At 44.4% G+C, this 15771-nt stretch overlaps 1 protein-coding gene across 3 annotated transcripts in view; it reads right to left on the reverse strand.

Moving 5' to 3' along the window:
• Positions 1–15771, reverse strand: part of DPP6 (dipeptidyl peptidase like 6) — a 559441-nt gene that overhangs the window by 401045 nt on the left and 142625 nt on the right. The window contains exon 1 of one of the 3 annotated variants that reach the window (XM_033009666.2): positions 9902–10973. The exons of the other annotated variants lie outside the window; for them this stretch is intronic. Within the exon in view, the coding sequence (XP_032865557.1) occupies positions 9902–10102 (201 nt within the window). The 5' untranslated portion in view covers positions 10103–10973. Of the gene's footprint in view, positions 1–9901; positions 10974–15771 lie in introns of those variants that run through there. 3 annotated transcript variants of the gene reach the window in all.

Consider the following 15771-nt stretch of genomic DNA (forward strand, 5'->3'; position numbering starts at 1 on the left):
CCCATTCCTTGAAGAAGCCTCTTCCAAGCACACTGAACTCAGACATAGGGTATAAACAAGGCAATTAATACAGATCAGGTTACTGACATCCTAAACCTGGGCTACATCAGTCTTTATTAATTACTCTTGTTTGCAATGAACCACTGTATGTGTTTTGACAAGCGTTGTTTGTGCTGCAGTTCACAGTAGAACGAAGAAGCTGCTTCAACAGCACTCACTTTATTACAGACAGCATTGAGAAGCACTATAATACCTTTAGTGTTTTCTCCAGGTGCCTCCTCTTCTATCTGGGATTACAAACACACAAATTAAAAAAAAAAAAAAAAGTTATATAATAACTGACATAGGAACTGTATCAATAAAGTGCTTGCATTCAGTATGCCTAGCAGGAAGACTAGTAAAAGTGGAAATCTTTGGTTCACTATAAACCATTTATGTCTCTATGGCAACATCGTCGCTGATTTCTACAGCTTCCCTATCGACAGTGTGTAATAGATGTTTGGTCTTTTAAATATTACCTTTCATTTCTGGCACCTAAAGAAAATAGGAAAAATGAAAACAAAGACAAACCATATTTAATATAGATCATTCAAAAACATGAGGAGGGATTTAGCAATAAATGACAAGCAAATAAAGATAGGATTCTACAGTCACATGAAACAATCCCATGGGCAATGTGTGCAAATCTGAGAGCTGTGTATGCAATAAACTTATCTTGGAACAATCAGTCTCCTATGCAAGAGGTCAAGTGCTACTTAAAGCAGATCCCAACATCCTCTTCCCATTCTGCTCAAGGCTCCTTGTGTTCCTCTGGAATACAAGATAACCCGACCTGCCTGTCCTGAGAGGAGAGCAGGAGAGACAGGCAGCAGCTGAAACTTGCATTTCACAATGCCAGAGGGCATGTCACTGAAGAATCTGGAGAGGAGCCATCTGAGGTTTCTGCTGGGACATCCATCCTTGAGCGCCAGGGCAGGGAGAGATAAGGTTGCTAGCAGCCACCTGTTAGATAGGGAGGAAGAACTGACTCATGGCTTCTTGGCAGTGCAAACAAAACTGAGTTTTTCTCCCATGAGCTAAGGCTGGGGAAATGGAGAGAGAGAAAGCTGAGCTGTGCTTGCAGCCTCTATAGCTCTTAAGTGACTGGGAGGTCTTGGGAGTGAACAGGAAGACCCATCCACCCCAGAGCCACCTCCCAAATCACCGTACCTGCCAGCAGCAGAAGTTGCCACCAGATTGCTCTTCTATGACCCTGGCACAAGCATAAATGTCTGTTTTGCTACTGTCAGCAGTTCATTCTTTTGCCAAAAGCTGGCCTTATAAATAAAAGTATTTTTTCGGTCCACCTTAGCAAGAGGCACTGGCAGGACACTTGAGTTCATCTTTACAGATACAAACTCTACCTGACTGAGCTCTGCAAACCATTGCTTATACCCTTGAGAAGGAATAACAGGCAGTAACCAGCCTCCTGCTGCTGCCCAGATGCTGGACATTATTCTCCCTCTGCCAGAATGGGAGGAAAGCAGCAGGCACGGGGCTCCTGTGTAAACCTTCTGCTGGCTGTGCTCACCAAGTGTCTTCCAATCTACAGCTTGGAGACTGCAGTAATATCCGTAATTGCTCAGCCTCCATGGGTTTCATTTCTCCTCTGACCAAAATACCACAGTTACTTTCTTTTACACAGAGATGGAGTTCATTTTAATGGAAAATAAGGAACACCCACATACTTTTGTCATACACACTGTAAAATTAATGACTGTGGTATAACTAGAGCTGAGGTTACCAGGCACTTCCCACTGTTGCTTTTCCATTTCATATAGCGCTGTACGTCGAAGATAGCGAGCCTGGGGAGAAATCTGCATTTGCTTTTGAGGTCTTCCTAGAGTGAAAACTATTTGAAATGCTGGAGAAGATGCTATTGACAAATACAGAAAAGAAAAAATAAAAACAAAAACAAAAAACACAACACCCCACCCCCCCCAAAAATATTATATAATGAAAGTATTAATATACTCCTGTCCTTCCTTTTGGATGCTTTAAATCTCCCTTCTCTTAAAGCAAGCACCAAACTCTTGAACAGCTAGAGGAGAACATCAGAGATTTGAAATGTCACATGAAAACTGTCACTAATGAGTGCTAGATACAGCAAAGACTTAAATGTGCCAGACTTCACAATTAGTTTTACACCTGTAAGAATATCTTTGCAAATAACTGGAATAATTTTTACTCTTAAAGACCCTTTGGCCCAGAACCAGAAACTGCAATAGCTCACTGAGCTGAGCCACAGCAAACTGTCACTGCTGTAGAGCTGAGTTGCACTGTCTATGAGACAATGTGTCAACTCACCCTCCAATTTTCCACCTGCAAAGTGAAGATAATAATGTTAAATACATTTTTAAAAGGCACAAAGAGTGCAACTCGTGGAAGAATTTATGTAATAGCAGAACTCTACTAACAAGTATCTTATTTAGAAGAAAGTAATTTACACTATGCAAGTGATAAGCAATTAAAAAGTATGCTCAATGGAAATCTGATAAGATTTCATCAGCAGAGATTCACAATATTGGCCTTTTTCATGTTACCTCACACACTCCATTAGCTTTACGTAAACTTACTGCTTTCAATGTGAATGAGTACCAGACCCCTCTCTCTTCCTCTTTCACTGGTTCAACACTGCAAATTCCCTGAGGCTTAAAAATTGTGCTAATCTTTGCTGTAATCTTTGGAAGACATTCAAGTGCTATTTTAACAAAACAAAGTATGAAAGATCTCTAAAATGCAAAAAAGCTGAGAAGCAACTAAAACTCTGGTTGAATGTGGAAAATGAAGGTTCACAAACACTCTACAGGTTGAAAAGTTGTGAAGTCTTTGTGTTTCCACTACACAAAATCCACAGCCCATTCACACTTCAGAACACCTTACTGGACTGTACCACTACACTCTCCCTCTGCTCCCTTCTACATTGCTCTGTGCTGCAAAACACACATGTACCCAGTGCCCATGTTTGACTCTTTTTTTAGTTACATATTGGCAGTAAAGACCGTGGCAGACTAGACCTCTCCACATAGACTAATGCAGACTCAAAATATGTTTTAACTCAGTTAACTCACCCACACTGAATCTCATCATTATCAATTATCACCCACAATTTAATGAATGCAGATAACATTTTTCAAAAGTGCATAAGTGAGTAAGAACCGGATCCAAAATGAGTATTTATGCATCTAATTAGGAAATAGATTCCAATACATATTTTTGGATTTGACCACAAATCCCATTTCAAAAAAACCCTGAATTTACAAATCTAAATTATCTATGCGTACTTTTGAAAATTGACACTGTATCACAAACCAGTACAAGTGCAAGAGGTTTTTGGGAAAAGACTGGTTTTTCATTTTCCTTTTGAAGAAAAGAGAAAAGCTTTCCCATAGAAGAAAGATTTGTTTCTCCCCTCCTTCCCCCATGCTTGAATATAGGACCATTTAAAACTGTTGTTGAACCATTTTTTGATGAGCTTTGAAAACAAATATTTCTCTCTGATGGTGAAAAAAGAGTTACAAAACTGCCATCAAGTCAGTCAAACCTAGAGAAAGCAATAAGGAATTTAATATAACCCTCACGTGTAAGTATGAGTATGTAAACAAATGGTTGGTTAGTGCTTTACTATAAAAGCAATGAAATGCCAAGCGCTCTATAGGAACTGTGTAATCAAGACACGCTGCCACCCCTTGGCACAGGATGAAAATGCACCTACATCACAGCAACACGCCGGGAATCATCCAGCACATCAGGCAAAAATCCCAGTAAAGTCAATTTGCAGTTAAGGAACTTTAATAACGAGATTTTGCTGGACCATCACAAGCATAAATATATTAGCCCAAATTAATGAAAAGGTTTTTATTTCAAGGGACAAAATCTTCTGACTCCCAAAGAGCATTATCAAAGCTGAGATGGGCACCCTAAGAACTGTCTCCTTTCTGGCCTTTTCTGAAACAAAAATATACAGAAGAATGGAGAGCAACATGTACGCATAGATTTTTTTTTTTTTTTTTCCCCACCCCTCGTATCTTTGAAAGCCCCTTGGAAACCAACACAAGCTGCTCTGACCCTGGGCTCAGTGTCTTCCTCCTGCACTCGAGCTCCTAGCTACTAGCTCAAGAGAAATAATGTGAGCTGCGTACTCAACATGAGGTATCCCAACTTATTGCACAGTTCACTACTATTAGATATGATTGAGCCTCTTCACATGGTTGTTCCTGAATACTTAAAAATACATCCTCTCTGGCAGATTTTTTTTAGTGCATGCATCATCATCATTGTGAGTAAAGATTTCAGAGACAGAGGCTGATTTGAAACTGGCAGCAAATATCAGAAGGTGGTTTAAATCTAAATATAGTTATAAAGCAAAGCATAAAAAACATCACCTCCGGATCAGAGTGTCTATTATTCAGTAATCACAAAACATGAGGGGCATCCAAGTAAAAAAACCCTATGATTTTTATAAGGTCTATAACTATTTCTTTTGAAGGAAGAAAGCTGTAATTTTTATTAATTTCAAAAAAATGAGCTTACAGAATGTCAGTAGAGCCTAACTATTTTAATTGAAGTAACTAGTCCCAGTTCTCTACATCTTAATGGCTGTAGTATAACTGAGTCACGCATCCAAGAACTCACCCAGAAGAGGAGATTCTTACAGACTTGAACACTGGTTTCTGTCAATAAGCACAGCAGTTCAGATACGTAGATAAACTTCTGGTTACAATTCAAATTATTATAACTTACAGTAATGCTACAATTCCTGTAGTCCTATGAACCCTTCTGTAAAATCAAATCACTTATCTCTCTGGGAAAAGACCACACCACTTCTGAAATGCCTGTTATCTGCAGCTCATGCCTCAACATTTCTGAAACACTCTCCTTGACATACATTTTTAGGAGATAATACCTCTTCCCATTAGGCAAATAATGAACTGAGAATTAACACTTTCAATTATATGCAACAGCAAGTCTGACATACCAAATTAGAGGTTTTTTACACTAATGGTTTTGATTCTCGCTTTCTCAGACTCACTCTATTAACAAATGATATTTGATTTACTTGATCCTTAATTTATTCAAGCAGGAAACACAGTTTTACTGAAGCATTTTGAAATTATCATTATTTATATCTGAATGAAAAACTTCTCAAAATGTAAATCAGTCTGAATAATCAATTGCAAAACTAGTGAAGTATAATATATGGCCAAATGTAGTTTTAAGAAAATGCAGGAAAGAAAGAAATAGTCTGCATTCAGTTATAGAAAGAATATTCACCGTAACGAAAGCTTTGGTACTTTGGGTCTGGCCATCTTTATATGGTTAACTCTCCTATTAAAGACAATAGGATTTTTGGCTAAGTAATGAACCTGTAAGAATGCAGTGTATCATTCTTTATATAGGAAAGTCCTATGATGTTTCAGTGGAGGGTTCAATATTTTTAACACATAACTTATCATACAAAATTTAATTTAAAAAGGACTTCTGTGATCATCATTTTATAGTCAGTGCCTTACAAAAATTGATCAATATTTGTGTTACAGAAAAGTGCTGAATTTCTTACGCACCTGATTAATGCATTGTTATCATCGCAGTAATTAAAAGGAACAGGGTTATACACAATCAGCATGATACATCTTATTCAGCACCTTCTGGCAGTTGCCTGCAAAAATTAAACTCATTAATCACTGAGATGTCAACAAATAAAAAGCTTGGAAAAGGTGAAGAAGCTTTATTTTATGGGGAAAAAAAAAATCTCAAGTCAACATCCAGGAGAAAATCTTTACCACAGTACAATATGGAAAACATTAACCTCATCAATCTAAAAAGGGTAATTGTGTCACCAAAATTCTTCATAATCTGCTATACCGCCACACTAGATTTTACTAAGAGTCTTCACAGATATTTCTTCATATCTAAATGAATGTAGTGAAAAGGTAAACATATAACAAAGCAAAAACGTCATTGGAATTTTGGTTATATCTGTTGCAATAATTAACTCCTATATCAGTACTGCCATGGAGTCATTTAAGAAGCGGTTTTCTGGGATCATTTATGCAGGATCTAGTTTCTTCATTACTCCTCCCATAAATAACATGACTGTCTCCTCAGGCTAATAATTAACATTAAAAAATTGCAATATTTAACCCAGTTTTTGTTCACAAGTTAGGCCTACTATATATATTTTCTCATATACCTACCATGACTTGAAACACAGTAAAAACTTGTTCAAACACTAAAGAATGTTGTGACTTCTGCTTTGCTATATTTTCATGTTACAAAACCAATGTTCTCAAGTCCATCTCAATGATGACTGTAAAACGAAGCAAGCAAGTATCCCATTAAGTCATGATTATCTTGGTTTTAAAGTTTGTTTATCACAAAGTTACTATTTCCTCTTTGGCTTCATATAGGCTTTATCTAGGTTTCATCTAGTATTTTTCCATCAGCAGTACTTACAGCAGACAAAATGCTTACTGACAATACTGTGACCTTCAAAGGCAAGATCCTGTGTTTCCCTCTGTTTTACACTGCATTGAAGTCTGTACTGGTGCTTAAAAATATAGTACTGAATGCAGCACATATTTCAATAGGGAAAGTCATCATCAGTAATGTATAAAACAACCTCAGTTTTCTTCTGATTTTTAATCACATGACAAACTTAGGAACAGAGCAGTCTCATTCTCAGGTTCATTTTGGTATTTCCAAGTATGGCCAGGCAACAAAACTTTCTTTCTGTATGTTTAAGCTCTGGTTTTATCTTACTAGATTGATATTGAAGGATGAAAGAAAATGCAAATGCTCTGCTATAGTATTTCTGTAAAACAGAAAACAGATGTCTAATCATCTTAGGAAGAGGTTGCCAATGCTGTTGTGTTACGTCCTTCCCCATGATAAGCAACAGCGCATGGTTCTGAAACCCTGCACAAACCGCCCTTCTTGCACTTCTCCCACAGTCCTTGCCCACTGCCTGTCTCACTTTTCCCTTTGCCTTGGGGATTTCATGTCCGGGGCTGCGTTCACTTGTCTTGGGCAGGCCTGCCTGTTGCCACGGGGGGCAGGAGAGAAACACCCCCTGTCCGCCGGGATCTCACCACGGCCAAGGGCCAGTTCGCCTCGACGCCGGTCTGGGGCGGGTTCAGCACGACGGACAGCTCCCCGTGCGCCGGGACAGCCGCGTTTCGGCACCGCGGACAGCTCCTCCTGCCCGCCCCGTGGGCTCAGCACCGCGGACAGCTCCAACTGCCAGCCCCGTGGGCTCAGCACCGCGGACAGCTCCGGTCCGTGGGGCTCAGCACCGCCGACAGCTCCGTCCCTCCGCTCCCCACGGCAGGACACACCCCCACCCCCCCCACCCCGAAGGCCCTTCCCACTGGCTCCCTCACGGCCTCATCCTTCCCACCTCAACATCGCTCCACCACAGACCCCCAGCGCAGGCTGCATGGTCTCTGCCGGACGGGAAAGCCTCTGAACTGTCCGACTCGGTCCACTGCACTTTCTCAAACAGGTTGCCCTCCCTTTGAAAAATAATTCATCCAGAGAGCCCACATGCATATAGAAGTCAGCCCAAATCCCTGTTTCTGGCCCTGCTTTTTGTATTTCATGGCAAGAGACACCTTGGTTGACACCTTTCCCTCTACAGACGGTATCACCTAAAAATGCTCTCCACCCACACCCAAACCCCGAGGGGAGAAAAGAAAAAGAAAGAGGGAGAGAGAGAAAGAAAGAGGGAGAGAGAGAAAGAAAGAGGGAGAGAGAGAAAGAAAGAGGGAGAGAGAGAAAGAAAGAGGGAGAGAGAGAAAGAAAGAGGGAGAGAGAGAAAGAAAGAGGGAGAGAGAGAAAGAAAGAGGGAGAGAGAGAAAGAAAGAGGGAGAGAGAGAAAGAAAGAGGGAGAGAGAGAAAGAAAGAGGGAGAGAGAGAAAGAAAGAGGGAGAGAGAGAAAGAAAGAGGGAGAGAGAGAAAGAAAGAGGGAGAGAGAGAAAGAAAGAGGGAGAGAGAGAAAGAAAGAGGGAGAGAGAGAAAGAAAGAGGGAGAGAGAGAAAGAAAGAGGGAGAGAGAGAAAGAAAGAGGGAGAGAGAGAAAGAAAGAGGGAGAGAGAGAAAGAAAGAGGGAGAGAGAGAAAGAGAGAGGGAGAGAGAGAAAGAGAGAGGGAGAGAGAGAAAGAGAGAAACACACACACACACCCAATCTTCTTTTAGTAGTTTAGTATTATTCTTATTAATATTATTTTGGAGCCTGTCAGCACAAATCACTCGCACATGCTAAACTGCGTCCTTTGCTTCCAGGCTCAGCGCTTCTGGTGATCAGAGAAGCGGCTCCAGACATCTGCCATCTCCAAATCCAGGCAAGTAAAATTAAAACAGTCAAATATGAGGAAAACGTGTGGGAGCCGGGCCCCGGCGGCGGCACTCCGCTGGCTCACAGCGACACCTACAGCCCAGCACGGCGGGAAGGGCCCCGCGCCCACGGCCACGCCGCGGAAGGGTCACGCGTGGCTGCGGCCAGCCAGGCACCAGGACGGGTCCCTTCCCGCAGTTGGCCAAGGCCAAGGAGCAGCAGCGTCAGGATCGCTGGTGGCGGGCGGGTCACAGGGACGAGTTAACCCAAGGTCCTGTCACCGCCGGTTCGTGGGGCCACCCTCGTGGGAACCGCCGCGGGGAGGTTTGGGTCGGTTTGCCTCGGCGCTGGCAAAGGCGCGTTTGCTCTACGGACCGCCAAAGTCTTTGCGAAGGGACTGGAAAACGGACAGGAAATTAAAAGACAAGCCGAGGAAGTTTCCCTGCGAACACAACTCTCTCTCCAAGCCGGCTGGCTCGGCTGGAAGCGGTGCCTTTCCCCCGAGGGCTCCCGGAGCCGGAGCTCAGCCCTGTCGCAAAGCTCACGTGTCCCACCCGGGCAAGAAGCATTTTTAACAGACACAAACATTATTCCCAACCGCAGCCATTTGCTTCCCCTTGTGCGCGCTTCTACAGAGGCAAACCACACTCAAATCCCTCTGCAAACCTCCCATCACCCAGTGATGCGGAGCCACCCGGTTTCAGCTATGGCCGGCCCTTCTTCCTCTCCCCACTTCCCAAATCCCCCTTTCCGCCCCCCCCCCGAAAGAACAAGGCGCGAACGACCTAAGCAAGTTTAACTCCATGAGGAAGAGCAGCGAGCCGGCGGCCTGGATGAGTCACTCGTTACTAAGGCGATATGCAGATACACCCTGTGAAGTCGCTACTCTCGGAGGCAGCGCGGGAGCGGAAGGTGCGCGGCCGAAGTTTGCGGCTTCCCCGCGGGGGCTCGCCCGGGGGCGGCGAGGAGGGACAGAGCCCCAAAAACGGCTGCTCAGGGGTTAAAAAGTTTCCCCGCTGCCAGGTTGGAAGGAGGCTAACGGGAAAGCAAGGAGGGAGGGACAAGGTGAAGACTTGTGCCCCGGGGGAGTGTTAAAGGGTAAAACGTGGAATAACAATTAAAGAAGAAAAAAAAAAAAAAAAGGGGGTGGGAGCCTTGTCGCCTCGCTCGGAGGTAGACGGCCTGAGCTTGCACTGGCCGTTTCCAAACGTGCTGACCCCGCGCCCCCCCCGCCCCCCCTCCGCCCTGCTCCGCGGTAGCGGGGAGCCGCGCAAGGAGCCAGATAACGGGGAAGGGTGCGGGGGCTGCGCGGGCTCCGTCCCGGACTATCTCCGTCACTTCGGGGGAAGAGAAGAGGGGGCGCAAAGACCCGCTTGGAAGAACGGACAAGAAATAACCGCCAGCCTCGAGGGGCACCCAGGCAGGTCCAGCAGGGCGGTGGGGAGGGGGGGGGGGGAGAGGGGGGGGGGCGGGGAGTCCGGGCACCCAAACCCCAACCCAACCCGACCCGACCGACCCCGGCGCTTACATCCTCCTCCTCGCAGTCACTTCGCGGCTGGTACTGGAAGCGGGGCCGGCTGCTTTCCTGGTGCGCTGGAGGCGCGGGTTTGCCGGCAGCACCGTCCTCCTCGCTGCTCGGGGCGCCCAGGAGGCGACTCGCCTCGGGGGGGACGGGGAAGGAGCGGGAGGTGTTGATCTTCCCGCTGAACCGCTGGTACAGTGAAGCCATGAAGTCAATCCGCGGGAAACGAGGGGGAGGGAGGGAAAGAGAGATGCTTCTCCCGCTTTCTCTCTCTTTTTTTTTTTTTTTTTTTTTTTTTTTTTTTTATCTCCCCCCTCCTTTCTTCTTTTTTGGCTACAGCATGCTACACGGGGGCAAGGCTCAGTCCCACTTCAGTGGAAGGGAGAGAGGAGGGATCCTGCTCCCCGGTCCTCTGCACCGGCACCCGGAGAGAAGCGCGGGGGGGGTGGGGGGGGGGATCGAGAAGGCAGAGAGGAGGGGAGTGATGGGGGGAGAGGAGAGAAGATAGATAAATAAATAATAAAGCGCAATCGAGCCGTAACACCACAGGCCCCGGGAATGCTGCACCATCCAGTGTCGGGGGAAAAAAAAAAAAAAAAAAAAAAAACAAAAAAAAACACCAAAACACTCCACGAAGACGTACCCCCGATAATGGCGCCTGAGTGGATCAGCATTAAATGTGCTTTGGGGGTGTGCGTGTGTGTTTGCAAAAGCGGGGGGGGAGAGAAAAAAAAAAAAAAAATGGAAGGGGGGCTGGCTCAATCGCTGTCAGCGGCTCCCCAGGCAGAGGTGGCGGAGCAGTCGGCTCCGAGGTCGCATACCAACAGTGTGCACAAGGCAGAGGCAGAGTGACAGAGTGTGAGACGGAGTGGAAGAGGCTGGGAAGCCTCATTCAAAGCACGTTGCTGTTCTGGGGAGGGAGGGCTCTTCTACAATCACCTCCTTTTCGGCACCTTCTTTTTCTTCTTCCCAATTTTTTTTTTTTTTTCCCGGGGAAACAACTTAAAAAAAAAAAAAAAAAAAAAAAGAGCAACAGACACCTGATCGCCAGCCGTGAGAGAGAAAGAGCGGTGGGGAGAGGGAAGGCGAGGCGGAGAGGAGGGAGGCGGGACCGGCAGCTGGGGGCGGCCGGGGTGCCCCGGGGAAGGGGCAAGCGGGGGGAGCGGCTCGTTCTGCCTGGGACCGCCGCGGCGAGCGGGCGAGCTGGCAAGTGGCCGGTCACCACCTTCCCCCGCCTCCCCACGGCTGGGGAGAGGAAGGGGGTGTGGGGGGTGTTGTGGGTTTTTGGAGGTGGTGGTTGTTGTCTCTTTTTTGTTTTGTTTTGTAAAGAATCCGGTAAATCGTGTCTCTTACTATTTTTGTATTAATTCATTTTTGCTGCATTAAAACGTGCTCCAGCGCCCCTCAGTGGGAACCCGCCCGAAGTGGCTCCGGCACCACCAGCTGAGGATAAACAAGCGCGGGTCCGGCTCCGGGGGCCGCCGGTCTGGGGTTGAATCCGAATCCGGATCCTAATCCGAATCCGGAGCGGGACCGCCCCCGAGGACCGCCCGCCGCCGCGGCCCTTGCGCCGCCGCTGAGCGGCCCTTGCGCGGGGGCGCGGGGCCCCGCGGGCGCTTCCTGAGCGCTCCGCTCCCGGGGGAGGGAATGGGCAAGTGCTGAGGGAGACACGGGGGGGGGGGGGGGGAACAGCGGGGGCACGGCACAGCCGCATCGGGCCAGAGGGGAACAATTCCTGTTGCTTCAGCATCAAGCTCCGGGGTTTCCATAGCAACAGATGCTTAGGTTTAAAGGAAAAAGGCAGAGTTGCTGTCCCCTTTCCTCTCTGAAATCCTCATCCTCTCGCACCTCTAAGTTTGCCAGAGATACCGGGATCACCGGGCATCCTTTTGCGAGGAACACACAAAGCGTAAACCAGAGTTTGCCCATTCCCATCGAGGGACTTGCTGCTGGAGAGCTCACAAACTTGATTATACTTTAGCAAGTGGATTTGATGGGCTGAGATGTTTCTAAACGCAGTTCTTACTTAAAGTTTTAGCTGTTAAGAAAACACCATCTTTGATATATGTAATTTCATCAGTCTTAAAAAAAAAACCACCTCATTAGATCATGTATCCAATACTCTAAAGTGCAACCATCCCCCCTTCTATCATTTCAACAACTGCCTGATCAAAAATCTCTTTACATCTGAATAGTTTCACCCACTGCTTTTTATTTGTGTCTTCAAAGTCAGGGATGAAAAGTCTTAACATTTAGATGAAAAGGGAACCTTATCTCATCAAGTGAGAAAACAAAAACAAACACTCTGCCTCCTTCCTGACAGAACCTGAAAGAAAGAATCATTTTGATCTTCACAACTGAGATCCTGACATTTAATTAAAAAACAAGATGATCACACAATGCTCTGAAGCAAAGGTCTAGCTTCTAAGTCATAGCGACATCCATCATAACAGAGGTAGCTTTCCAGAAGCCACTTGTACCCCTCGTAAGTTATGTTTCAGACACAAATTGGCTACATACTACCAAAAATCTGCACAGTTAGCTCAGCTAAATTCTATCTTGAACCGCATTAAGAGTGATTTTACTACTATTCAAAATTGGTGACAACTAGCTCTGAAAAAAAATAAAGGAACGAGGGAACCAAATTAAAAGAAATAATACATTTTTAACTTCTAAGGAAAACTAGGACACAAGGAAATAATCAAAGAAAGCAAAAAAAATAAGGCAAGACGAAACCACCAGGCAGAAAAAAACACCAAAGATTAAATGTCTGAATTAAAATGTCTCAAAGAAAGTACAGAAAAAAAGAATACATTCTGCCTCACACATCAGTTCCAAACTCAAAAAGCCACTAAGGACCAATTCAGTTCTAAATACAGTTTGTGGTTTTAATTCTTAAGAATTGAGATTTCACATAATCAAGTTTGTCCAGTCATGCACACACACATTGTGCATGTATGTGTGTACACAAGTCATGGAAAAATTATATTAAGTGAACATAAAATTGCAACATCAAATACTTTAAAAGCTCAGTGAAAAACAACCAGCCAAATGGTCCTCATCCACCAAAAAATCCTGATCATGCAGCTTTGGGCTGTGATTCATTTGTCCTGAAATAAATAATTACATCTATTTAAAGGCCTTCCTTATTCCAGTTCTCTACTCCATGACAGACCAGGGACAGCAGAAGCAAAGTCACGTCATGCTCTGGGTGTTGTGGTGGGTGAAGGAAGGCGGTTTGCACTGGTTGGGAACTGCAAGACACGTCTCCGTAGCCCTGCTACAGCGAGAGTGACCTTGTGTAGAAGGGCTGAGCAGGCAGCTGGAGGCAGAAAAACCCTGAATAACCACCTGCAATAAGATTCACCAGAATCAGTCTGTCGATGCCATTATTGAAAGCAGGAGGCTTTCTCTGAGTCATAGGGGACCCAGATGATTTCATTAGGGACTCTGGAGAGCACTTCAGTCTGCCTGTGCACAAGTTATCTCAGGATGTAGCTTGTTCCCTACAAGTGGGTCTTACGGTAGTCCTGTCCGCCTCGCAGGGACGCAACCCAGTGCTCCTGAGTCACAGCTCAGTGCTGGAAGTCCTCCACTCGCAATTCCACGGTTAATTTGCTGTTCACCTGTGCGTGACACGGAGCCCAGAGTCCTCTACAGTGTCCCGGTTCTACGACCAGATACTGCCATACAGTGTGCACACCAACAGGGCACAGAAAACAGGAAGGAGCCCAAAAAAAGAAACACAGGAATCACTGAGACATGATATTAAAATGGCAACAAACACACATCATATCAATCACAGAGGTTTCATTACAGCAAAAGAACTTCTCAGCCTGTGATGAGATTCCAGGAGAAAGCAACTTGCATTGTGAAATAAGTTTAAAGAGGCAAAATATTTCAGAAGTACAAATATAAGATTGTTTTTAAACACACATCTTATATGCAAAAAAGATCCTTTCCCTAAATCCTGCAAACAGACCCCGAGATAAAAATCTAGGCATTTCAAAACAGTGTCCTCAAGCATCTCTTAGTTGTATATTTAATTCAGTATCCAAAGTTTTGCAAGGTTTGATTCCTAACTAGTGACATTTCCATCAAAATAAAGTGTGTTAGCTTAAGATATTTTCCCTGCAGCAGCAAAGTAATTATGTTTTACTGACATTTTTAAAGCACACAGATAAAAATGACACTTGGTTTTTCCATGTTGTGTAAATAAACAGCATCACCACATTTCAGCACTATTAATGTAACGCTATCAAAAGCAGGTCAAACCCAAGCCCTACTGCCTTTAAAACTGCACATAAAAGATTTCTTTTTGGACAAGCCTTCTCAGAATAATACTGGCAAAGAAACAATCCAGTAATACTTCGCTTGGATATTTTTTTTTTAAATATTACTTCTGTCTGTCAAGGAATTCAAGCATTGTCATGCATGTTCCAGTCTTCTGTTCTGACTAAGCAAGTTATGTTTGCATAAACTTTGAACTTGTCATCTAAATAATACAGTTTGTTGCAGAGCTAAACATGTTTCTAGTTTTCATTTGGTGATAGTTATAAACAGCTGATTAATGAATTTTTAACAAAAAATAATTTTTCAACAGTTCAAGTACAATTTCTATTATTGTATTTTACTTTTCCAATGAACTTTTAAAGGGATTTTAGAATTTCCTGGTTATCTTTTCATACAACTCAAACCTCAAATTCATAGTTGTTCTTAAAATTACTGTATATGTTATTATAATCCCTCTGATTTTTTATAATAGCAACTCTCCAGGCACTACCGAAACAAAGATATGCTATTTTAACTCCTATTACTATTGTCAGCCAAGATAAAAACATCCAACTTGCAAATCTCTAATGGCCCCAGGCTTATGCCATCTATACATCTGCTGTCTAGTGTCATCTAAAAACCCAAACAAACCAAAACAGAACAGAAATTCTCTTTCCTTTGTCAAATCCACCAATTCAGTAGTCCCAGAGGATACATCTGATCATTCATTTTGATCTAACGTGTGTGCTGGGGGGAGCATTCCACTGTGTCAAGATATGTGACACTGGGGCTGCCGAAGACCGAGGACTATTATATACTGTGGAATTAATATGCTGATCTGTTCACCTTCTTATGTCATTATTTGTGAGAGTAGGATTGAGGAGAAAATTCTGTAGAAATGCAGCACTGGACAGTGAGTGAGCTTGGGACACAGAGAGGCATATTTCTCTTTGGCATCACACGTATTATTTAAAAAAATATTTTTTCAGGCCTTACAACGATTCAAGAAAACCTAAAGAAACCCAAACCCTTAAACAAACAAATAAGCTACCTTTCCAGGCTTGACTAAGAGAAGCACTGGAAAATTTAGTTTTCTGGGCACTGCAAGAATAATTAAATCTTCCACAAGTGGTTGAATTAAGGCTTTTTGTGGGGAAAAGAAAACACTGATACTCAAGTACTGGGAACAGTAGGCAAAGATGTTTGTACAGGATACAAGGTTTTGGGGAAAAAAGAAAGCAGGCTGGAAGAAAAAGCTCTTTGCGGGAAGAGATGGACCCAGAGGGAGCACTGAAGAAAGAAAAACAGAAGCACATAGAAGAGGCAGGGACACCACGGAGTACCAGGAGGGTTGAGAGAGAAAGGAGACGAAGGCAAGTGAGGTCAAAGAGGCAGAAAACAAACAGACCAAAGCTGGCAGAGATGGAAAGCACCAGCACGCCTGGAGTGTCAGGAGCCAGGCTGGAGAGGTATGAGGTTAATTGGAGCCACACAATGGGAGGATTTTCAATGCCAGGGAGATCAGCTGCTCTGGAGGGCACTTCTGGCACCTGGTGCATAAATGTTCGCTCAGTGGTTAGCAGACAGGTGATTTTATCCACCAA

The sequence above is a fragment of the Tyto alba genome, unplaced genomic scaffold (assembly GCF_018691265.1).
Source record: "Tyto alba isolate M040663 unplaced genomic scaffold, T.alba_DEE_v4.0 Super-Scaffold_38, whole genome shotgun sequence".
Taxonomy (NCBI): domain Eukaryota; kingdom Metazoa; phylum Chordata; class Aves; order Strigiformes; family Tytonidae; genus Tyto; species Tyto alba.